Raw genomic sequence first — 23,969 nt, forward strand, 5'->3', positions numbered from 1 at the left:
GCCATCTTGTATATTCCTATGGTCCTGTCCCTCCCACAGCTTCCCCTGCTCCTGCCCCCCCCCCCCGCCCTGAGAGCACGCAGTACACCCTGCCATAATCAGCCTCATCCTGTTTTGTTGATTTTGTTCTTAACAAACCCGCCTCCTCCCTCCTTCTTTGAGATAACTGAACCCCTGGGGTCTTGAGGGTAAAAATCTCCCACATCTCTTTTCTTGTCCTCCCCTCTTGTGCCTGGTCTTCCAGTGAGAGGATTCGTCACTAACCAGCCTTGTCCCCTGCCTTGAGACCCCCATCTCCTTCCTCCAGCCCATCCCCTTCCTGGGAAGTTCCCAGAGTGGCCATGCGGAGCCCTCAGGTCCAGGAGGTGGCCAGAGGACAGCCATTGTTTATGGGACAGCGGGACTCTATCACCAGCTCTCCTGTTTGGGTGTGAGACCCTCTAGTGTCCTCTGACCCTCTCCACCACCCCCTCCACCCCAGCCACCTGCTGCAGGTGGAATCGCTGGTTGTTGTTTTTTTTTCTTTCCCACCCCTGTGACTTTTGGTCATTTTCTTGCTTGTTGCACATGCTTATTCAGTCGAGGCTTGTGGAGCATCTGTGGCATAGAGTCCCGGGCAGGACAGTCCAGGACCAGGGGCAGAGCAACAGCCAGTACCGCACTTCTCCGTGAACCCTCGCGGACCTTGAGGCTCAGAGGCCAAGTGGCTGAGGTGCAGCGTCTGAAAGCGAGGGATGGAGTCCCCGCCCCTCTGCTCTGTATCCCTGCCACCTTGCGGAGAGGGGGTTCTTGTGCGCCACAGTGCCCACACTCTCGAGCTCAGACTTGTTCATCCAGATCTCTTTGGGGAGCCCGTTCCACGCCACGCTCCGTGCTGACCGCAGAGCCCGACGTGGCGCCTGCAGTCCAGTGGGACAGACAGGCGCCAGTCACAGACTCACACTGGTCGGTGTGAGCGAGCCCAACGCCCGGGACCTGGTGCTCTGAGAGAGCAAAGTAGGCGGGTCTGGAAAGACGGGAGCAGCTGCCACCGTGGCCCAGGCGGCTCCTCCGTGCGGCCCAGAGAGTCTGGCGTTCTCCCTCGCTGCCTGGGCCTCAGCCTCCCCATCCCTGAGGTGGCTGTCCTGGCCACCTCTGCCCTCCTTCCTCAGCCTCTGTCCTTGTGCCCTGATAATCAGACCTTAAAAACCAACTGTGGGGGCAGCAGGACAAAGTGACCAACAGCAAGGACTTGGAGTCAGAGATTCTGTCACTCTGTGGCCCTGTGACTCAGCCTCTCTGAGCCTCACCCTACTCTCCGGTCAATGGAAATCTTCACGTTTTACAGGAATAGGGACAATTGATGCAAGTATCTGTTCCTAGGCTCCTCTGTCAGGCGCTTACTAACCCGATGCCTGGCACTTGGGAAGTGCTGGTCACTTTTGTTGACATTAAGATGAATGGGGAACAGCAAGCAAGCTCAAGGCCAAGTCCTGGGGGGCACGGGCCAGTCAGGGTCTAACGCCCACCCTCTCTGCTCCCTCAGGAGAACTCCGACACCTTCCTCTCGGCTGTGGACACAGACTGGACGGTAGGTCTCAGCTCAGCTCCTGAGACGGGGCACCAACAGCTGGCCAGCCCCTCACCCACCCGGCTTGGTCCCAGAGGAGGGTCTCACCACCTCCAGGACCACCCTCACCGCTTACAGTGGCTCTCCTTGCCCCCTGCCCCCTGGGAAGATGGCCCCTCCCTCCTTGAATAGGAGGGGGAAGGGAGGCCTGGGAGAGTGAGGATGGAGACAGGAGGGAGGGATGCTGTCATCTGAATCAGCATTTTCCTCCAATGAAAGCCAAGCTGATGCTCCAAAATAGCTGTTTCCATGGCAGCTGTTGCCTGGACAACCATGTCCTCTTTAGTTTGATGCCAGATTCCCTGTGAAAACTGAACTCATTCTTTGTTTTTGTTCCTCCTCACGATGATTTCACTCACACGGCCAGCCACCTCTCCCCTCTGAGTAGTGGCCATTTATTTCCGGGTCTCGGCCAATGTCTGGCAGCAGACACAGTGGGAGCCTTGCCAGTTCCAGGGCCCTGCTGGCCACCAAGTCACCCTGAACAAACTCAGATCCTTCTGGGACCCTCCTCCTGGCTCGATGGAACTGGCCCCTCAGTGCTCTGGCCTGGGCCTGACTTCAGTTCGGGTCAGTCTCTGTGACAGCTCCGGCCTCGCGCGGGGTGCACGCCAGGGTGACGTGGGAGGTGGGGCGGCCTGCGCACTCCTCCCCGGACACGCAGCTCTGCGGTAAGGATCCGGATCTATGAGCCCGGCCCCGGGTCACAGTCACGAGCCCCTTCAAGGACGCAACAGTGTGCTCGTGCTCCGGTCCCCCAGGAGCTCCAGCTCCGAATACAGAGGGCTTCGGAGCGGGGAAGGACAGGACAGGGCAGGGCCTGGGAAGGAGGGAGCAAACAGGAGTGCAGGGAGAGGCCAGGGAGGGCTGTGGCCATGAGACAGCGGAGGGCCAGCCAGAGATCACTGCGGGCACGCCAGGGAGTCCTCTTTGTCCTCCCTGCTCCCAAAGAGGACGGGAGTGTGTGGAAAAACAGGACCTCCTCCCCAGGAGGGGCTAGTGGCATAAAATCCCAGAGCAGACATCGCCTGCCTCATTTTCCTCATCTGTGGGGGGGAGGGGTAGAAGATAAAATGAGGTAACATGTGTAAAGCATTTGACTGGATCCTGGCACGTGGGAGGTATTCTAACATGCATTTGCTGCTCTTAATGAGGTGCATTCGGGCCCAGAGCGCTAAGGTGCTGGTAAGCTTCAGTTTCCCGGTCCTTTCTCATAGGCTTGTGAGCACAGTGTGTTATCTGTGCAACTGCCTGTGCCATAGGCACTGCTGTTTTCCCATTTACAGATGTGGAGGCTCAGAGAAGTTGACTGACCTGCCCAAGGTCACACAGCAAAGACATGGCAGAGCTGTGACTGGGTTCAGATAGGAGGACTGGAGCCTGCCTTGTTCAGCCACAACTGCGCAGCCTCCAGGGAAGGGGCCAGCGGAATGGAAAGGCCCGTTGATTGTCCCATTTCTTCCAGACCCAGGCAGGGCTTGGGCAGGTGTGTAGTCAGGTCTGGAGTGATTTATGCAACTTTTTCTCATTCTCATAGCAACTCTGTGTGGAAGGCACAGTTCCTATTTTACCATTGAGGAGCCTGGGGCACAGGAAAGTTCAACCTTGCCCAAGGTCATCCATCTCTTGGGGGGGGAGGCGGTGAGCTGAGCAAAAATGGGGCCGTGGCTTGGAGTGGGCAGTGCCCAAGGTCAGCTTCTCACCTGAGTCTAAGGGTGGGAAGGTCACTCGGAGGTCAGAGGTTGGAGTGGGCACAAGATTGCATGGGCAGCATGGAGAAACAGCGGTTTGGTGGCAGGAAGGATGGAAGGCCATCTGTCCTCCACTTGGAGAAGCATATGGGAGACTTTTGTGGGCTGTGCCTTTGCAGCCCGTTCCAGTGGCTGAAGTCTCTTCCTGTGCGCAAGTGGCTTCAGGGGACAAAGAGAATGGCCTGTGGGGGCCGGGGGATACCCCATCCCACACCCTTGCTGCCCTGGGATGTGCAGGACCCAGCACTCTGCACTCTCCTCCAGAGCGAGAGGTCAGAGGTGAGCCAGGCAAGGTCTCGGTGCCCCCAGGCACAGGCTGTGGCTGGCTGGGGTAGCATATATGACAGGTGTGGACCAGGTCACTAGGCACCCAGAGACGGGAGGTGGCTGCCTTCCCCAGAGCAGCCCGCCGGTGTGGAGGGCTATCGGCGCAGGCTGGGGAGAGTGGCACGGGCCTTCACCAAAGAGACAGAATGGGGACACGGGCGCCCAGCACCCCCCCTCTGTCTCTCCTTCCCTCCGTCCTTGGGCTCCCTCCTTTGCCCCTCCCTGGCCTGTTTCATCTCCTCTGCTCTCCTTTGCTCCCCTTCTCTGTTTTCTCTGCCTGCTTGTCGGGCAGCTCCCCACCCACAGCCTTGCTGCTTGGGAGGACAGGGCACGGGGCCTGAGGTGGCTCAGGTGTCCTGCTCCCCGGAGATCTGGGAGCCAGGCCCCACGCTGGGTTGGTCTGCGGGAGGCGGGCATGTCCCTCCTCTGTCCTTGGTGGACTCCAGTCCTTGCTGCAGGATGGGAATGAGGGCGGGCAAGCTGGGCTGTGCCCCACATACTCCTGGTCTTGCATTCTGCCCAGGCCCCTGGGCCTGGAACCCTGCTTTCAGGGGTGTGGACAGGCACTGCGCATGCATGTGAGCAGAGTGGGGACTGCCCTACGGGAGACCCTGGGAGTGGAGAAGAGCCAGTCTCCTGGAGCAGGGTCACCACCCAGGTCGCCCCCGACAGGAGTGACTCCCCACATTCCCTCAAGGTTGTGATCCAGGCCATGCTGATGCAGAGGCTGGGCTCGGGGCCCTCTCAGGCCCTCCCGGCTCCCCAGGCTGTCTAGGGCTCGCCTGTGTGGCCACCATGCCCTCATCGGTGTGGGTTTCCGTGAGAGGCTCCTGTGTTCCTGACACGGGATGCACCTGTGCATGTGGTCCAGTGTCCCACCTCCCAGGACCCGGTGTGCAGCCTGGTGCAGCTGTTGGGGTGTGCCTGTGTTCTGGGGGGTGTGCAGGATGCAGGCAGGGGCTGAGGACCATCAAGGATGATGTGTTGCTGGGGAGGGAAGGGGAACAGGAGCAGGGGCTGAGTGAGCGAGGATCTCAGAAGCCAATTGGAGCCAAGTTTGTCTCCCGACAGCCAATCTGGAAGCCGGGACTCCGGGCCAGCGAGTGGCTGCTCAGAAGCCCCGCAGCGGGGAGGGACCGGCCTAGGGCGGGCAGACTCCGCATATAAATGGCCCCGGGAGCGGCACCTTATCACAAAGCCGCTGCCTTCCCGCTGGAGCTACCCGTGCTGCTGGAGCTGCCCCTGCCTCCGGAGTCCAGTGATTAAGGCCCTTGCGCGTTGCCTCCCTCGGCAAGATGCCCGAGTGCTGGGATGGGGTGAGTGAGGGCAGGGAGGCTGTCGGGGAGCCAGGGGCACCCCTCTGCCTACGTCTGGGGTCAGGTCTGCCTTCAGGAGTCTCACCTTGCGGAGAACTGAGGCAAGACCGTTAGTTCTAGTCTCCCGGTGACCCTGGCCTGCGGGAGGGATCGGGGTTAGCTGCCAGTCGGGGCCTGCGCGGGAGGGCTGAAGGCTGCGGGACGGACGGGGCTGTGACTCGGCTGTAAGTCTCTGTGGACCTGTGCCAGCGTGTGCACATCCCACGGACGGTGCCCTTCGCCCGGCACGCGCCGGCTGCTGGCTGCCTCGCCCCCGTGACCACCTTCGCCCCGGGGAAGCCTGTGTTCCCGGCGTGTCTGGGTGTCTGTGCGTGCAGGTGTCTGCGCTCCTGACTGTGCGGGTGGGCTTGTTTGTTTGGGTGGCCGCCCCGCAGTGCAAACAGGACAGCCTCTTGCTTTCTTAGGAGGTGCTTGCAGCTCCTCCGTGGTCCCCAGGGCTCTGCGGGGAGGTCTGGGGCGGGGTGTTAACCGGGCCTTCAGGCTGGGGTCCTTGCAGTGGAGGGGACGCCAAAGGGTCGTAATGCCTTATTTTGTGGGCAGGGGAAGGCGACGTTGGAGCCGTGACCCTGCGGACGGGGCCCCCAGGGGGCTCCAGGGCGTCTCCTCACGCTCCAGCCCCAGTGCCCAGGGACACTGATCTTCCTCAATGAGAGAGAGACAGGGGCGCACCTACTCCTCCACCCCCGACCCGGGCTTGCTTTGGCAGGTCCATGGGACACGGGTCCCCTGAACCCAGGCAACGACGTCAGCGCCTCCCGGCGGAGCGGCCCAGGTCTGCTGAATTATTGATGCGGGTGACCCGGAGAATTGCAGGAGCCCTCCCATCCCACCACCGCGCGCCTGCGCGCGCGCTGAAGGCCCGCAGCCTTCAAGGTCAAGGGCGAGGGGAGATCCACAGGCGGAGGGGGACGGGCTCCGGCAGTGCCTAGCGCCGGCGCCCACCTGGCAGCGCCTGGTGACGTCACCGGGAGCCAATGGGAACGCTCAGTCCTGGGGTTGGGGTCTCCCAGCGCATCCCACTGCCACCCTTGGGGCGGGGCCGCTCCTGTGTGCAGCCCCCCAAGAGATGGGGACGCCCTGCTACTTATCAGCTGAGCTGGACCTGAGCTCCTGCAGGCAGAAGGGTTCAGCCAAGGTTACTGGGCCGCGCGGGAGGGGCACCCAGGCAATGCCCCCGACTCTGTTCTGTCCCTGGGAGCTGAGCCTTAGTAGGGCAGGCACTGTGGCTGGGTCCCACCGCCCAGGGGTATTGATTGGGCGGTCACAGCAGGGATGGGAGGGGACAGACGCCTGTTTACTTACACCCACGGACTGTCTGGGTGTAGAAGACTGCCGTCTTGCACCCCGACTTGTGCCTGGAAGAGCGAAAGGTGACCCCGTGCCACCGGGGGACTGCCCTCCCGCCGCAGGAAGTACATATCTGCTCTTATTCAATGGGCATCCCTCCTGCCCCGGCCCCACCCTCTGGAGAGGCTGCCTGCTGGGAGGTCTCTGGGGTGAAGCTCACTCTCAGAACAGGCAGCCTTCAGCGTGTACCCCGAGGTCTGCACCTGGCAAGGCCTGCCCTGCCCTCTCTGGGCTTGACCTTGGGCAAGTCATATCTCCTTTCCCACCCTTAGTTTGCTCCTTTGTGGCTTGCATCCCTGTAGGGAGTAAATGCGAAGACACATGAAAAGTATCTAGTCAGTGGTAGTGAGCAGAAAGTGTTCCTTGTCCTGGTGGCCCTGAGGGAGGACAGGCCTGGGACGTGGGGAGGCTGCGGTGGCCCTGGGCCTGCCTAGAGGGTGACAGAGTGTATCTAACAGGACCTCGCAGCAGCAGTGTGGCTCCCAGGGTGTGTGGCCTTTGGCCATGGGGTTGGCACCACCTTGTCACTACCCGCTGGAGACACAGGCCTGGACAGTGGTCCTTTAGGCCCAGACCCAAAAGACCAGTCCCCAAGAAGCTGTCTCCTACCTCCTGAGTCTTTTCCTCTCCTGTCGGGGAAAGAGACTTTGGTTCTCTTTGACCCTGAAGTGTCCACCACCTGCGAGATGGGGGAAAGAGCTCCTGCTTTCTTGCAGACACCTGGCACATAGTAGGTGTTCAGTCACGTGCACACACCTGGCACAAAGTAGGTGTTCAGTCACGTGCTGTTTTCTTCCTGTCCTTGACCCTCACCCCACCTCCAACTCAATGGGCCAACGCCCAGGGCTCCTGTGGTGCGAGGCAGGCTGTTGATTCAGCTCAGACAGGCCTGCGTGGATTCTCCCCACTGAGGGCTGGGTGGGTTGGGGGACCGGTTTGCAGCGGGACCAGCCAGCAGGGGCTTCTCTCCAGACTCAGTACGCCCCAGCACAACAGCCCCTTTCTGGGGCTCTCTCCAAGTAAACACCCGCAGACATCAGCTTCTTTATTGCTCACAGTGTCCCTCTGAGAGGGCTTGGGAAGAGGTGATTGAGGCAGAAAAAGGGTGTGGCTGGCTCCCAGTCACACAGTAGGGGACAGAACAGGACTTGAACCTGCAGCTCCCAGCCCCTGCTTTCTGAGAGGCTGATGACCCTAAGCAGCAGAACCAAGGGTGTAAACACAGGAGCCTGGACGAGGAGGTGTCTAACCGAAAGGCGGCCTTGGCGCTCACCTGGAGGGGCATCCTCGGTGGGAGGAGAGGCAGAGCCGGGGCCTGGAGGTGGGACCAGGACAAGCGTGGTCATTGGAGGCGGGGCCTATTGGCATGGGCGTGGTTACCGAGGATTGAGGCTAAATTCAGGAAAGGTAGCAGCCCTCGAAGGATCCAAATAGGGGAGGGACAGATGAGGGTGGGACTCAGGCTGGGGTGGCAGAGCTGTCCTAGAGAGCTGGGGAAACAGGCCTTGCTGAACGCTGGCGGGCTGCGTGCAGCAGAGCCTGGGCTGTGGCAGCTCACCCCACTGGCTAGTTTGCAAAGGGGACCAAAACTTTCCTATATGTATCAGTGCACATGTCCCTGTGCCAAACACCTCTGGGAAGGGGTGCTCCATCTGTCACATCTTCTCTGCGGGCTACTTGGAGTGCCGCGAGTGGGATGCCCCGCCCCCACGGGGCATGGAGGCCACGCCACAGGCCCGGAAGATCCAGACTGGCCCACATCCTCTTTCCCTGCAAGAGTCAGGAGTGGGGCTTCCCAAAGCACCCAGCGCTGTGTCTCCCCTCTAGGAACACGACATTGAGACGCCTTACGGCCTTCTGCACGTGGTGATCCGGGGCTCCCCAAAAGGGAACCGCCCGGCCATCCTCACCTACCATGACGTGGGCCTCAATCGTAAGTCCATCCCAGCCTCATCTGGCCTGTCCCTGCCTCGTGTCTCCCAGAGCAGTGAGCCCCCCTTCCTCCACACAGGGCCCTGTCGGTTCCGGGCCACTCTCAGCTCTGTGTCCTTAGCCACTTGAGCGTTGGTTTCCACACTGGACCGCGAGATTGGGAGGCCGATCACCTCTGCCTCGCCCACCCTCTCAGGGCCACGGGCCTCCCACCCCTCTGCTCAGCCACAGGTGTGTCTTTGCAGACAAGCTGTGCTTCAACACCTTCTTCAACTTCGAGGACATGCAGGAGATCACCAAGCACTTCGTGGTGTGCCACGTGGACGCCCCCGGTCAGCAGGTGGGGGCGTCACAGTTTCCTCAGGGGTAGGTACCCCGGAGTCCCCTCTGGCCCTCCCCAGCTGCGCGCCCCAGGCCACACCTGGGCCTGACCTCCTGCTCCGTCTGCAGGTACCAGTACCCCTCCATGGAGCAGCTGGCCGCCATGCTTCCCAGCGTGGTGCAGCACTTTGGGTGAGTCCCCGCCCAGACCCTGTCCTTGTGCTGGGGGCCGGGGGCGCCCCCACCACCGCAGCACCGCCAGGCTCTGGCTGAGGTCTGAGCGCTGCGGGTGGGGACTGCTTGGGTGACGTTTGAATGGCACATCTGGCCCTAGAGTGACCAGCCATGCTTCCTCCAGGTTCAAGTACGTGATTGGCATCGGAGTGGGAGCCGGGGCCTATGTGTTGGCCAAGTTTGCAGTGAGTGTCCCCCTGTGTCCCCCAGCCCCACGACTGGTCTTCCTGGGGCCACCCTTCAGTCACGGGAACCTTCCTACTCTTTCTTCCTTCTCTTCCTCCCCACACTTCCTCTTCACTTAAAAAAGCCTGTTTTTCTTTTTTGCCTCTAAGGAAATTCACTTTTTAAAAAATTACTTTTTCCAGCCTGACCTGTGGTGGGGCAGTGGATAAAGCGTCAACCTGGAAATGCTGAGGTTGCTGGTTCAAACCCTGGGCTTGCCTGGTCAAGGCACATATGGGAGTTGAAGCTTCCTGCTCCTCCCCCTTCTCTCTCTCTCTCTCCCTCTCTATAACAAATAAATAAAAAAATTTTTAAAAATTACTTTTTCCAGCCTGACCTGTGGTGGCGCAGTGGATAAAGTGTCAACCTGGAAACACTGAGGTTGCCGGTTCAAAACCCTGAGCTTGCCTGGTCAAGGCACATATGGGAGTTGATGCTTTCTGCTCCTCTCCCCTTCTCTCTCTCTCTCTCTGCCCTCTCTATAATGAATAAATAAAAAATAAAATCTTAAAAAAAAAAATTACTTTTTCCATACATTTCCTCAAAAGACGATAACTTGCTTAACTATTATCTAAATAAAAATTTCTATTAGCAACAAACTATACAACTAATTGCTCTAGCTAGCCACAAAATAAGGATGATCCTGATCACTCATTCAGTAGTTAGGGTAATATTTAAACGAGTTGTGTTTTTACCAAAAACGACATCTATGTTCAGTTGGCGAGCTTGTGATGAAAGTCACATTTGAAAGAACACATCGTGTCAGGTGGGAGCCGCAAGCTTTTCCTCCCTAAAATTAAAAAGTTAATTTTCAGGATGGAAATTCTTTCTTTCCTCAGAAGAAATGACCAAGAATTTCCAGCTCTAGTTTCAAGTTTAACACTTGGCCGTTTTGTTTGCTGTGGGCCATTCCCCGCCACCCCGAACCCACATCCCATGAGTATGTGTGTATATCGCCCCCTAAATGCGGGCCAAGGGTACCACAGAAAAGGTGGGTCCCTTCACCACGGCTAACAAAACAGGCTTTGGTTCTTACATAATGACCGTTCCTAGGGCTTTCTTGTCGATAAAAAGTCAAGAAACAAAATGCTTTATTGAAGGTGTTTAATCCTCAGTTTTACAACGGCAGCATCTCCAAAGATACATTAAAAGGGGCAAAACACAGTGATATAGGCATAGGATCAAAATAATTCGAAGAATTCTGAAAGGTTCCAGCTGGGGGCAGGATTGGCAGGGACAGCTAGAAATGGAGCCACACAGGTTCCCAGCTGTCCTCAGTTGGGTCCTTAGTGGCATCGTGAAGCCCTTGCAGAGTGTGTCCTCCTCCTCGGACCCTCCCACCACCTGTGAGCTGGGCAGGGCCGGAACCTCACAGCCTGTTTGGTAGGTAGGGGGTTTGGGGCTCCCTGCGCCCTGCCTCGCCCCCCAAGCCCCGTCTTCCTTTCCTCCGCAGCTTATCTTCCCCGACCTGGTGGAGGGGCTGGTGCTGATGAACATCGACCCCAATGGCAAAGGCTGGATCGACTGGGCCGCCACCAAGGTAAGTACGGCCCAGCTGGCTGGGGCCGCGCTGGGGTGGGGGCAGGAGCGGCGGGGGCAGGGCAGCTCTCACTCTGACCCCCACGTTGGCCCGCAGCTCTCTGGCCTGACCAGCACTTTACCTGACACGGTGCTATCCCACCTCTTCAGCCAGGTAAGGGTGTGGGACCTCCCTCACAGGGGCGGGGCTGGCTGGGCTGCTCAGGGCTGGGTTCTGCCCACTCTGAGGGATGCCTGCGGCTTCTGCCCCCGCCCACTTGGGCAAGAGAAGGAAGGAAGGGGTTGTGTGGCATCTGACCTGTCTCAGCCTGAAGGACATCTGAAGGACACGGGGTGTACTTCGTCTTACAGCCCACTTTCCCTCCTTGGGTCCTGTCTCCCACATTTGGGGGGCCCCGCCCCGGCCTGCCAGGAGTAGTCGGAGGCTGCTCTGGCTGTGACATGTGGCTGTGACATGTGCGCGACCCCCTCTGGGCCCACGTCCCCACCTGGCCCCTCCCCCCCTCCCGGCACAGGAGGAGCTGGTGAACAACTCGGAGCTGGTGCAGAGCTACCGGCAGCAGATCGCCAACGTGGTCAACCAGGCCAACCTGCAGCTCTTCTGGAACATGTACAACAGGTGGGCGGGCTGGGCTCCCCCGCGGGGTCAGGCACACGGGGACATTGTCCCCACCCTGGCCCCGCTTGTAGGTGAGCAGATAGGTGAGCTTCCGAGAAGAGTCACTGCTAGCCCGGGATCACGCCCCCGCAAGGGAACAGGCTTCAGACTGTGATCCCTGGGCTCCTCCCCTCTCCTCCTGCCTGTGGCGCTGGCGATGGGAGCGGTGGGGGTGAGGGACGTCCTGGACCCCACAACCCTGCACCTGACCTGTGCCCATGCGAGGAGGTTGGCTAAAGCCAGTGGTTTTCAAGCTGTGCTCCTTGGAGCCCGTTCAGGGGTTGCTCTGCAGAGAATGGGCCAGGCCCCTACCGGCCTACCTTCCCTGCCTTTCTCCTACACCTGCTTACTGGGCACCGGGTGTGCAGGGCGCTGGGGGAACAGTGAGGACTGAGAGAGGCCGGACCGCACCGCGCAGGTGCTGCTCCTCGGGCAACGCTTTGTGGAGGAGGGAGAGCCGAATTTGAGGGCCCACCTGGCATAGGGAGCCCTGAAGGTCATTATCTATGCAGAGAAGGTCCCAGTCTCCCTGTTTCACCAGCCCTGGCCTCAGGGATGTCGCTGTAGGGAATGGGATGGGGGTGGCTGAAATACAACCGTGTGGGGGGTTGGGGACAGACACCCCTGTCCTGTCCTGGGATGACCACCCCTGCCTCTCCCTGTAGCCGCAGAGACCTGGACATTAACCGTCCTGGAACGGTGCCAAATGCCAAGACACTCCGGTGAGTGTCCCCTCAATCTCCAGCCTGTCCCCGCTTTCCCCCCACCTCTCCCCACCCCCCTGCCCCCTGCGCAGGCCAGACACCCCTTTTCCTGTGTCTGCAGCTGCCCGGTGATGCTGGTGGTCGGGGACAATGCGCCTGCAGAGGACGGGGTGGTGAGTGAGAGGCTGTGCTGTGCCCGGGTGTGGAGACAGGAGTGAGGGGGGTCACAGGCCTCAGGCCAGCAGCCAGTCCTTGACCCAGCTCAGGGAAACCCAGAGGACAGGCCAGGATGGTGGGCTCCTCATCCACCTCCCCACTACCTTGCCAGGCCTCACTGCGGGTTCACAACCCCCATCCTTCCGGTGCGGGAGGCCGGAGACATAAGGGGGCTGGGCCAGGGCCAGGCCACGCCCCCAGCAGTGCAGCCCCACCTCTGTCTCCACCCACTCGGGCTCAGACACTAAGACCTCTCCTGTCTCTAACATCGGAGTCACTCATTAAATAAGTAATTCTTGAGCACAACAGTGGTAGCCCTGTGACCAGTAGCTGCTCCCAGTACATCTGGGGGTTTCGGGTCCGCCTCTGCACAGAGGGGCAGGGTCCTGGAGGGCCCTGCTCAGCCTCAGTGTGCAGAGACTGGCTGGGAGCTGCTGTCTCCCTGGGCCACCTTAACTCAAGCGGAGGCCTCCGAGTCCGCAGCTGACCCTTGGCCCTCCCACGCCTCACTGCCAGCTGCTGTGGTCCCTGGTGCCTTCCCAGCACTCCTGCCAAAGTGGCCCTCGCTCCCTGTGGGGATGTTACCAAGCCCACAGCGGTTGTGATAAGTTCCAGGGTCTGGGGCCCCGACCGCGGTTCACCGCCCTCACCAGTGGAGCCTCGGCCTCTGGGCTGGAACTTGCATTAACAGATGGGGCAGGGGCCTCATCTGGAGCCCTGGGCTGGGGCTGCCTCACTCTGCTGAAACTGGCTCCTTGTCCTCAGGTTGAATGCAACTCCAAGCTGGACCCAACCACCACGACCTTCCTGAAGGTGAGACCCTCCTCCCCAGCCTTGGGCTAGTGCCCCCAACCGTGGGTGGGCCTGGCCTCAGGGAGGGGCCTGCTTGGGTCCTTGCCGTGGTCAGTATGTCTGGTCGGCAGAGCCTGTCCTGGTGTGTGAGGGCCAGCAAGGCGTGGGGTGGGCCCTGCTCTGCTCACACCCCTCTCTTCCCTGTAGATGGCAGATTCCGGGGGGCTCCCCCAGGTCACACAGGTGAGATTCTTAGCCCTCCCTCCCTCCCTAGCCCGGGGTGGGGGAAGCCTCCCTCCTCCCCCCAATCCTGTACAGCCCGTGAAAGCATGTGCCTGTCCCCCCTTTCTGCAGCCTGGGAAGCTGACTGAAGCCTTCAAGTACTTCCTGCAAGGCATGGGCTACAGTAAGTACACCCCACCCCAGCCCACCTGCCTGCCCCGAAGCCCAGCGGTGGGCAGCAGGGCGGGGCTGGCCTCTGGCCGTGGTGCGGACCAGCTCCATGTTCCGGGCCCTGGATGCTGGGTTACTCTTACCACGCGCTCCCCCTGCAGTCAGGGACACACAAGACCTGCCAGGGCACCCCACCTACCTTGTGCATCCATCAGCCCAGGCCGTGCCCAGCTGTCCTGAGCCCTGTGGAGGCTTCGGGGCGCCAGGGCATAGCTAGGCCTATGGGGGTGGGGGTTCTTCTCTGATGTCTGGGGGACCAGGACCCAGGCTGGAGCCTGATGGGGAAGCCTGCCCGAAGTTGTCCTGTACCCCACCCACCCCCTGCCGGGCCTGCAGCACAGGAGATGGGCTTTTGTCACAGGTGGTAGGTGGTGCAGGGACCGGGGAAGGCATGTGGGACCACTGGGCATTAGGGAAGCAGATAGCAACTGAACGTGGGCGCGGCATTCCGAAGATCTGGGGCCCTGAGGGCTGTGGGTGAACTGGCCACCTCCCACCCCTCCCATCTCCACACTTCCCCTTGCGCTCAGATCCAGACTGTGCTTGTGAGCACCCCATCACACTCACGTGCGTGCGCTCGCACACTCACACACATATCTGGAAGCAAGCTCCCTGCCCCTGAATTTTTGTTCCCCTCAGACTTCGGCCTCTGCAGCTTGGGCCTTGGTGGGAGGACAGGCCTGCGGGGAAGGCAGGGAGGCCTATTCAGGAGTAGCTCTCCCTCCGGCCCTGGGGCCCCAAGACCTAGCAGAATGGCCAGGGCACTGGGACCAGGATATGGCCCGGAAGGCCATGTCGACAGGAGCCGCTCAGTGCCACAACCCAGGCTAGAGGGGCAGGGGGTGAGATAAGTGCCCCCATCTGCTGTCGGGGGTCCCAGAGCCAGGCTGCCATCAGTCCGTGCTGTGTGTGTGTTCCTTCTGTGGCTGTTGCTTGGTGGGTGGGCAGAAGTGGGCTTCCTGGGCTCTTGCCCCGCCCCCAGCCCTCCGTGCCTGTCCTTCTATCTCCCCTCTGGGCCATCTCAACGGCCCTGCCTTGCTGGAGCGTTCCTCACCCGAGTTCTGTCTCCCCTCACCCCCGCCCCTCTCTGGCTCTATCTTCTCTCTTAGTTGCGTACTTGAAGGACCGAAGGCTGAGTGGAGGAGCAGGTAGCCTTGTAGCCCCGCCCCTGATGCATGGACCCCGCCCCCCAGACTCCCCCTGCTCCTTCCTCTGCGCTGTGCGGAGCTGGCCACGTCTTGCTGTGGTTTGGAACCTTCTTGTGCCCTGCTACCCTCCAAAGCCCAAAGACTCCTGCTTGTCCACGGACCCCGGGCCGCGTGGGCTTTGTCTGTTTAGGGCTCTAGATCGGCTGGGCTGGACAGCGGTCTCGCTTTTAGGCTGCCTTGGACTGTGTGGCTTCCAGAGCTCAGGCGGGTGGAACCGACTGGCTCAGAGGTGGAGCCCAGGCTCTGCGCTGGGGGCAGGGGCGGCCTGCACGTCTGTCCTAACTGAACAGGTGGCCGGTTGAGTTTGGGAAGGCCGAGTCTGGCTTGTGAAACTCGTAAGAGGGCAGAAACAAGATTTAGGGCAGTGTGAGGTGGCCACAGCTTGTCCTGCGCCAAAGTCGCTCTGCTCCCTGGCTCCACCCTCCTCCCATGGCAGGCAGCATTGAAACCATGTCCCATCCTCACACCAGCTCTGGTGTGCCTGACCCGCTCCCACCCCGTTGGCCGTATCTCTCTGGCTAGCTGTTGTGAGAGGGTCCTGCGGGCACCTGCGGACTGCCCCCCCCCCCGACCCTTTGGCTCACTCACTGTCGCGGGCATTGCATGCCTCGGGCTTGACAGAGCAGGACGTCAGAGCCCTGGCTTGGGACGGGCCCTGTGCTGTTGGAAGAACAGGTCTCGCTGGCCGCTTTGCCTGCGTGAATACCTCTCCAGCTTGCCGGCGCCTGGCCCTCACGCCCAGTCCTGCCTCTATCCACAGTGCCCTCGGCCAGCATGACCCGTCTCGCCCGCTCTCGGACCGCGTCCCTCACCAGTGCCAGCTCAGTGGATGGCAGCCGCCCACAGGCCTGCACCCACTCAGAGAGCAGCGAAGGGCTGGGCCAGGTCAACCACACCATGGAGGTGTCCTGTTGAAGCCCTAGGTTCCCTGAAGACGCCCACGTGTCCCCGCCCGCATCGACGTCCCACTGCCATCCTTGCGCCAGCTCCTTTTCTGTTTTGTTTATTTCTGTGAGGGTGAAGGGGAGACAATGGGGTTACATCTCTCAGATGCTACAGCAGGACAGTCTCCGGATGGTTCCCCAGCCCCAGCCCCATCCCACTAACCTTGTTGACTTGGCTAATTCGGGCCCCTCTCTTCCAACTCCCCACTGCCTGGGCAGGAAGGAGATCAGCTAAGAAAAGACTGATCCAGGATCCAGGATAACATCCTGGGTTAAAGAAAGCATGGGAGGGCCCTCTTGGGCAGGCAGGTTTGCAGGTGGGCTGGGGTTGTGAGGTGATGCGTGCTGAGACAGCAAGCATGCGGGGTCCAGCTCAGGCACTGGCGTGAGAACCAGGAGATGGCAGCGGGAAGCTGTGGCAGTTGAACCCTTTCTGGATCTCTGCAGGCCCCCTTCCTCTCCATCCCCTTCACCAAGCACATGTTTGTCTGGTAACACATGTGACAATCATCTGAACGGTAGCCACAAGGGGGCGCTCCGACTAGGCAGCTGGTTTGCTGGTGCTGTAGGGCCAGGCAGGCAGGGGCCGAAGTGGGGTTTCTCTGTTTAAGGAAGAGTACCTTGAAGGCAGGAGCCCTACAGACTGTGTCTTGTCTTCCAGCACATACACTCTGCCACCTCCTGGCCCTGTCCCATTTCTGAGCCAAGGCCCTGAAGCAGAAAGTCTCCTGGTCTTCCATCTCCATAGGGACTTGATGGGAGGCTGAGGTGAAAGGCTGGGAAAGCCAGTGAGGATCGGGTGTCTCCCTGAGAACTTCGTGTTGTCTGCCTTTGGGAGCCAGCATGTGGCCACAGGAAGCAGTGGCTGAGAGTCCCAATAGATCCCTTTTATGCCCCCAGGTTCCAGGGAGGACAGTATGGCCAAGGCTGCCAGAAATATGGTGTATCTAGGGAGGGTTCTGGTAAAGTTAAGCCAGTGTTTCACCTGGGCATCACTAGGAAGAGAGTTTATTTAGTACTGGTCCAGGGTAGCAAGACTTCCCCAGGCACCGTCTTGGGCTGGGGTTTGTTGGATCCTGGGGCGGTAGGGGAATGTTCCTGAAGTGCACAGTGCCAGGCAGAAGAGAAAAGCTGCCCACAGACCCCAGCCCCTCCTGCTACCTAATGCCCAGGACTGTGCCATATAGTTCCCATCCCCCACCTTATCAGGTAGACTCTCCAGGCCCGGAAAACGGAAGCCATTTGTCTCGGAGCCTCAATCAAATGCCACAAAGTCCCAAAACAAAAAGAGAAGGGAGAGAGCTATGAAAAATTAAGGGTTGGGGTGCATGTGTGTGTGGGGGTGCTCTGAGGCCGGGAGGACACCTGCATCCACATTTCCTCTGCACATACACCCCACCTCCTATAATCTTAAGCCATTGCTAGACTGCTCTAGAGCCTGGTGGAGTGTTAGTCTGTCCCAGTTCTATTCACTCACGTGCTTCCTTTGACTATCGAATGTGACTGTTTGAAAAGCTGGTAGAATTCATCTTACTGTAGATAGCACTGCAAGTGGATTTTTTTTTTTTTGCTGTGTTCTTTCAGATGAGATATCTATAAATATCTATACATTATATATATATGTATGTATATTGGGTCCTCCTATGTGTGTTTTTTCCATTGAGGTTGTATCTTCTTTGGTCCAAGTGAACTTTTAATGGAGTTTATTATTTCCTTCTCTGTACAGAGTGAGGAACCTAATTTTGTGTCTTCTAGTGGCTAATGTCATGAGACTCGGAAATGACAAAATGTAAAACAAATAAAAACCCTTGTCAACATAGAGTTAATTGTGTTGAAAAACTAATAAAGAAACTAAGAAGAATTCAAGTATGGTGGTGTCATGTCCACTGTGGGAAGCCTTTGAAGAGACGATGTTTAGGCTGGTGCCTCTTGGGTCTTGGTGGGGTTGAGTGTGCAGGGTGAGGACAGGCATCTCCATCCATTTCCACGCTTCCACTTGTGCTGCACAGTATCCTACCGATCCTTCCATTAATTCTACAGGATCATATTCATTATGCTAGTTTCACAGCTGAGGAAACAGCCTCAGGATAAGGGATTTAGCCCCAATAAAGCCAAATGGGGAGTTGGCCTTGTGTAATGCCGGTGGCCGAGTTCAGGCAGGTTCACACTGAATTCTGGCAGACAGGAGAAAAACTGTGGAGCTGGAAAAGGTTGGGCCATTCTGTTTGCTAAAGTCTCATAAAGGCAGACAAGCACACAGGCAGGGGAAACTGCCTCTCAGGCAAACAAATGGCAAGAATGGCCCCTCTCTCAGTGGCAGGCAGGCAATCCGACATCCATAATCCCCCATCATCGCCCATCTCTCTCAAGCACAAGCACTCATAGCGTTATATAGGCCATACACACATGGTGCAGCCACGCACTCATGTACCAATCAGGCAAAGTGCTTGGAGCTGGTAACCCCACGAGCAAGCCTAATACAGCTGCCCCACACCTTGGCATTACTTGACTTAAGAATACAAGCCTCTAATGCAGGGGTCTCCAAACTTTTTACACAGGGGGCCAGTTCACTGTCCATCAGACTGTTGGAGGGCCGGACTATAAAAAAAAACTATGAACAAATCCCTATGCACAGTGTACATATCTTATTTATTTATTTATTTTTGTATTTTTCTGAAGCTGGAAACGGGGAGAGACAGTCAGACAGACTCCCGCATGTGCCCGACCGGGATCCACCCAGCACGCCCACCAGGGGGCGACGCTCTGCCCACCAGGGGGCGATGCTCTGCCCCTCCAGGGCGTCGCTGTGTTGCGACCAGAGCCACTCTAGCACCTGGGGCAGAGGCCAAGGAGCCATCCCCAGCATCCGGGCTATCTTTGCTCCAATGGAGCCTCGCTGCAGGAGGGGAAGAGAGAGACAGAGAGGAAGGAGAGGGGGAGGGGTGGAGAAGCAGATGGGCACCTCTCCTGTGTGCCCTGGCCGGGAATCAACCCCGGACTTCTGCACGCCAGGCCGATGCTCTACCACTGAGCAACCGGCCAGGGCCTGTACATATCTTCTTTTAAAGTTAAAAAAAACGGGAATACAATATTTAAAATAAAGAATAAGTAAATTTAAATCAACAAACTGACTAGTATTTCAATGGGAACTATGGGCCTACTTTTGGCTAATGAGATGGTCAATGTTCAGTTCCATATTTGCCACTGCTAGCCATAACAAGTGATATGATGCGCTTCCAGAGCCATGATGCCTGCCTCCCGCATCACTGGAAGTAGTACTGTACGTCAGCCACGCTGCACTTTGCAGCCCAGCCACATACAGTGCTCCTCTCACTGACCACCAATGAAAGAGGTGCCCCTTCCAGAAGTGCAGGGGAGGGGGGGAGGGACGGATAAATGGCCTCAGGGGGCCGTAGTTTGGGGACCCCTGCTCTAATGTAACCTCTGCATTTGCAGCATCATTTTATTAATTGTAAGAGCATGGCAATTTCTTCCCCATGTTGAACCACTTCTGATTCAGTCAGCCATTTACCCAATAGATAGAGTTCCTGCTCTGTGTCAGCTAATAAAGCAAGTAAAAATAAACACCCACTATGCAGAAAATGAAAACAGGGATATACTAGCGAGTATGGCAGGGGGTCTATTCTAGTTCTGTGAGCCCTGTGTGCGTGCCGCCCCCCCCCCCACACACAGACACTGAGCAAAGGAAAACGGTGGCTGTAAGTAACGAGTGGTCGGGATAAAGAAAGCAGGCCGACGCCCACCTGGTGTGTTCACAGCTGCAGCCGCGAGGCCCTCCGCTTCGCATCCAGAAAACGGATTTTTGTCCTTCACCGGGAGGTCTCTGCTGTCGGAGACCAAAGGGGAAGATTGTGCTTGACTCAAAACAAAGCTGGAGGTAGCACCCGGACAGGTCTTGCCTGCACCCGACCTCACATTTCTATACCCAGCTGGGGACACCTGGACTCACAGAAGGACGTTCTTAGGTGTTCTGATTGGACTAGGTACAAAGCCCTACTCATCTTCGGTGTGTACTCTGACCGGATCCTCACCTCACGTGGTCCGCGTGGCCGGTCGGGGGTGTAAGCCCCGCCCCCATGGTCCCGCCTGGGGGCGTGGCCAGGGACGCCGGAAGCGCCGCGCCGCTCTGCGGACCATGGCGACTCGGGCGAAGCGCCGGCGGGTAAGTCGCGGGCGACCAGTGTGGGCCAACCCGTGGGGCCCGTTGCCCCCCACCGCGCCTCTCTGCTCGGCCCGTAGTCCGTCGACGCGGGGGTCCCTTCCATTTCCTCGGTCCCGCAGACCCCCTGCGGCTCTCAGTCCCCTCCCCCACCCCGAGCCCTTCCTGCGTGCGCGTCGCTGTCACCCCGCCCCCGGCGGGCTTCGGGGGCGGGGCCTCGCCAGTGTGCTCGGTTGCCATAGGTGACTCGGCCTGTGGGCGGTGGCGACGACGCGGATTCGGTGGCGGGCTTCCTGAGCTGGTGCCGGCGCGTGGGGCTGGAGCTGAGTCCCAAGGTGAGTGGGAGTGGGGCGGGAGACAGAGGTGGGCGCGGCCAGCTCTGATGCGCTGCTCCCCCCGCTTAGGTGGCGGTGAGCCGGCGGGGCACGGTGGCTGGCTACGGCATGGTGGCCCGGGAGAGCGTGCAGCCTGGGGAGCTGCTGTTCGCGGTGCCGCGGGCCGCGCTCCTGTCGCAGTACACCTGCTCGATCAGCGGCCTGCTGGAGCGAGGTGGGCACGCGGCGGGGGACAGGGGGACAGGGAGACACCGGGGCCGGCCCGCCGGCCGCTCACCTGTGTCTCCCTTAGAGCGAGGCGCGCTGCAGAGCCCTTCGGGCTGGGTGCCACTTTTGCTGGCGCTGCTGCACGAGCTGCAGGCCCCGTCCTCACGCTGGAGCCCCTACTTTGCGCTGTGGCCCGAGCTGGGCCGCTTGGAGCACCCCATGTTCTGGTGAGAGCCATGGGAGGGGCTGGATCCGCCCTGGCCTGGGACAGGTTGCCTCCTAGCACGAGTCCCGGTAGGCTGTGGAGGGAACCTGGGTGCGGTCTCACTCAGGCCCCAGGAGGAGCGCCGGCGGCTGCTGCAGGGCACGGGGGTACCCGAGGCGGTGGAGAAGGATTTGGCCAACATCCGCAGCGAGTACTGTTCCATCGTGCTGCCCTTCATGGAAGCCCACCCTGACCTTTTCAGCCCCAAGGTTCGCTCCCTGGAACTCTACCACCAGCTAGTGGCTCTTGTGATGGCCTACAGGTTAGTGAGCAGAGCCTTGAAGGACTCCCCCCACCCCCCCCAATTTGAGAGAGATGGGGAGAGAGAAAAGCATCAGTTCTTTGTTCCACTTAATTGTGCACTCATTGGTTGCTTCTCCTATGTGCCCTGACTGGGGATGGAACCCCTGACCTTGGTGCCTTGGGATGATGCCTTATCCACTGAGCCATGTATCCAGGGCTAGGATGTTCTTCAGAACAGGGCTGAGGGACAAGAGGGAAAAGAGCAGTGGACCACCCCTAGCCTCCCACCCTACACTGAGCTTTAGCCAGGTTCTCTCTGGTAGCTTTCAGGAACCACTGGAGGAAGAAGAGGATGAAAAGGAGCCCAATCCCCCTTTGATGGTGCCTGCTGCAGACATACTAAACCACATAGCCAATCACAATGCCAATCTAGAATACTCTCCAGTGAGTGGACCCCTCCCAGTTCTTGTTCCTATTTGCATAATTCAAACCAGTGCCTATCATTTGTGACAGCCTGGTCATTGGGCTAAATGGTCTCCACTTTCCTCATCCTGAAAAAGAGATGAAATTAGCTCCTGTATGTATTCGTTTACATATTCCAGTGAAATATCTCAAAGCTCTCAGTTGTGGTTAAGTCTCATGAACTTGACTACCATCATTTATTTGGTGCTAGAAGCTCTGCACAGTGCCAGGGAACCAGTGTGGACAGCAGGTCAGCCATGTGAGATGATACCAGGGCTGATAATATAAGTTATTTACTGTGTGGCAAGTTACTGTTGGTGGGCATAGCCTCAGTCCCAGGGCTGGACTATACCTGCTGGAAAGTCTTCCTAAGAGGGCAGTAATCATGGGGCTGGTCTGGGAAGGGCCTGGTCCCAGCTTCTCCCTTCCCACTCCAGAATTGTCTTCGGATGGTGGCTACTCAGCCCATTCTTAAAGGCCATGAGATTTTCAACACTTACGGGCAAATGGCTAATTGGCAACTGATTCACATGTATGGTTTTGTTGAACCATACCCTGACAACACAGATGACACAGCTGACATTCAGATGGTGACAGTTCGTGAGGCAGCACTACAGGGTGAGTGATTAACTCAACCTCGGACACATGGATGTGCCTCTGCCACCCCCCCCTCCAGGTGCTCCGCTAAGTAGCAGATGCTTTCTGCAGACGAGGTGGTAGCCTAAGTGGGCTCTAGGGTGTACTGAGACTCCACGCTGCTCCTTTATCTGCAGGGACCCAAACTGAGGCAGACAGGCAGCAGCTGTGTGAGCGCTGGGATTACTTGTGCAAACTGGAGATGGTGGGGGAAGAGGGAGCCTTTGTGATTGGCCGGGAAGAGGTGCTGACTGGAGAGGAACTGGCCGCCACACTCAAGGTAAAGGGCTGGAAATGGCTGTTTATTGCTGAAGGCAGCCTACATTTTTTGAGCTAAAGCTAGGTGGGGGAAGGTTGGAGGGAAGAGGAGACTCGAGTGCACCCAAGGTAGGCTGTCTTCTCTACATCTGGTTCAGAAACCCACAGGTAGCATGTCCGAATTAAAGGGCCCCATGGTTGCTCCTAGGTCAGGGGTCCCCAAACTACGGCCTGTGGGCCGCATGCGGCCCCCTGAGGCCATTTATCCGGCCAACGCCGCACTTCCGGAAGGGGCACCTCTTTCATTCGTGGTCAGTGAGAGGAGCATAGTTCCCATTGAAATACTGGTCAGTTTGTTGATTTAAATTTACTTGTTTTTTATTTTAAATATTGGATTTGTTCCTGTTTTGTTTTTTTACTTTAAAATAAGGTATGTGCAGTGTGCATAGGGATTTGTTCATAGTTTTTTTTATAGTCCGGCCCTCCAATGGTCTGAGGGACAGTGAACTGGCCCCGTGTAAAAAGTTTGGGGACCCCTGTCCTAGGTGTTGTGCATGCCTGCTGAGGAGTTCAGAGAGTTGAAGGACCAAGATGGATGGGATGATGAGAGGGAAGAAGACAGCCTGACAATCACAAACATCCCCCAGCTCAAAGAATCCTGGAGGAGGCTTCTTCGGGACAGTGTTCTGTTGACCCTGCAAGCCTATGCCACAGACTTAAAAACTGAGCAGGAGTTGCTCGGTAATGAGGAGGCCTACGCCGGACTCAGCTGGAGGGAACAGCAGGCACTGCAGGTTCGCTATGGTCAGAAGGTGATCCTGCACCGACTGCTGGCGCTGACGGGCGGGGCGGGGCCTGTCACCCACACACGACCTGGACAGGAACTGGATTCTAAGCTCCCATTCACGGATGCTTGAAAAGGAGGAAAATGTGGGTCTTTTGTTTTGCTTTTCTTATGAAATACCAACAGGAGGAAAGGTGTGCTAGGATGAACTCTGAGGTAAGGAGACATGTTTAAGGATTTTTCTTTTAAAGACTTTATTCATTTTAGAGGAGAGAAGGGGGAGGAGCAGCAAGCATCAACTCCTATTTGTGCCTTGACCTGGCAAGCCCAGGGTTTCTAACCAGCGACCTCAGTGTTCCAGGTTGATGCTTGATCCACTGCACCACCACAGGCCAGGCATGTTTAAAGATTTGAAAATCTGCTAATTGTCACTAGGATCAATACGTTTGTTTTCAGTTAGCCAGTTTGTGGGGTTTTTTAGACTAATACTTTATAGCTGTTTTGTTCTTAGTTTGAATCAGCAGAAATGTGACTATGATAATAAAAAGGTCTTATAGTGTTTAATAATTATGTCTATTTTCAGCAAGTTGCTTGACTTTTTTTAAAGACTGTTTCTTGTTTAATACGCTGTGTCAGTGGCAGGCAGAGCATTTGTTTTAGTTCCCCAGCAGCCTGAAGCTTGCTTTAGATGGCACAACTCGCCCTCAGGGCAGAAACCCTAAGACACCAATGGCCTGCAAGCCCGCCTCCTGTAAGATTTTCTACTACTTAATCTTGGACCTGACGGCCTTTAAAGGTGGAAGGTATACTGTAAGTGGGATAAGTTTTAAATTTATATCTACTCTCTTTTAAAAATAAAGGCATTTTGTAATTGTTTAACCATAGAAACTTGCTCTAACAATTTTCTATTGCTGAAAAGGAACAGGGAAGAACCACTATAATATTAATAGTAAAAAGTTGCTT

At 57.8% G+C, this 23,969-nt stretch overlaps 2 protein-coding genes across 7 annotated transcripts in view; both read left to right on the forward strand.

The window, feature by feature from the left end:
• Window positions 1-17,502, forward strand: part of NDRG4 (NDRG family member 4) — a 34,662-nt gene extending 17,160 nt beyond the window's left edge. For 2 of the 5 annotated variants that reach the window (XM_066243903.1, XM_066243901.1), the window contains exons 3-17: window positions 1,526-1,570; window positions 8,238-8,343; window positions 8,588-8,708; window positions 8,793-8,855; window positions 9,022-9,082; window positions 10,576-10,662; window positions 10,759-10,815; window positions 11,177-11,280; window positions 11,985-12,041; window positions 12,145-12,196; window positions 13,005-13,052; window positions 13,239-13,274; window positions 13,386-13,437; window positions 14,594-14,632; window positions 15,453-17,502. In XM_066243903.1, coding sequence (XP_066100000.1) covers window positions 1,526-1,570; window positions 8,238-8,343; window positions 8,588-8,708; window positions 8,793-8,855; window positions 9,022-9,082; window positions 10,576-10,662; window positions 10,759-10,815; window positions 11,177-11,280; window positions 11,985-12,041; window positions 12,145-12,196; window positions 13,005-13,052; window positions 13,239-13,274; window positions 13,386-13,437; window positions 14,594-14,632; window positions 15,453-15,607 — 1,083 coding nt within the window. In that variant the 3' untranslated portion in view covers window positions 15,608-17,502. Of the gene's footprint in view, window positions 1-1,525; window positions 1,571-4,868; window positions 5,004-8,237; window positions 8,344-8,587; window positions 8,709-8,792; window positions 8,856-9,021; window positions 9,083-10,575; window positions 10,663-10,758; window positions 10,816-11,176; window positions 11,281-11,984; window positions 12,042-12,144; window positions 12,197-13,004; window positions 13,053-13,238; window positions 13,275-13,385; window positions 13,438-14,593; window positions 14,633-15,452 lie in introns of those variants that run through there. The other 3 variants (XM_066243904.1, XM_066243902.1, XM_066243905.1) reach the window with 3 other exon arrangements.
• Window positions 17,503-19,747: 2,245 nt separating this feature from the next.
• SETD6 (SET domain containing 6, protein lysine methyltransferase) lies at window positions 19,748-23,573 on the forward strand. Of its 2 annotated transcripts, none has more exons than XM_066242392.1 (9): window positions 19,748-19,819; window positions 20,059-20,151; window positions 20,221-20,365; window positions 20,444-20,585; window positions 20,691-20,885; window positions 21,190-21,310; window positions 21,766-21,946; window positions 22,102-22,244; window positions 22,768-23,573. In XM_066242392.1, exons 1-9 carry the CDS (start codon window positions 19,793-19,795, stop codon window positions 23,137-23,139), a joined length of 1,419 nt encoding a protein of 472 aa, XP_066098489.1. In that variant the 5' UTR covers window positions 19,748-19,792; the 3' UTR covers window positions 23,140-23,573. The 2 variants fall into 2 exon arrangements, with proteins under 2 accessions (XP_066098489.1, XP_066098490.1); XM_066242393.1 differs by having other exon boundaries at window positions 20,826-20,885.
• The last annotated feature ends 396 nt before the right edge of the window (window positions 23,574-23,969 follow it).

This window comes from Saccopteryx bilineata, chromosome 9 (assembly GCF_036850765.1).
Source record: "Saccopteryx bilineata isolate mSacBil1 chromosome 9, mSacBil1_pri_phased_curated, whole genome shotgun sequence".
NCBI lineage: Eukaryota > Metazoa > Chordata > Mammalia > Chiroptera > Emballonuridae > Saccopteryx > Saccopteryx bilineata.

Excerpts from the sequence above, each read along its gene's own strand:
- SETD6 (XM_066242392.1), top strand. The coding sequence starts at position 19,793 with ATGGCGACTCGGGCGAAGCGCCGGCGG. Across the intron at positions 20,366-20,443 it reads CAGCGGCCTGCTGGAGCGAG|AGCGAGGCGCGCTGCAGAGC; the intron begins GTGGGCACGCGG and ends TGTCTCCCTTAG. Across the intron at positions 21,947-22,101 it reads TCGTGAGGCAGCACTACAGG|GGACCCAAACTGAGGCAGAC; the intron begins GTGAGTGATTAA and ends CTTTATCTGCAG.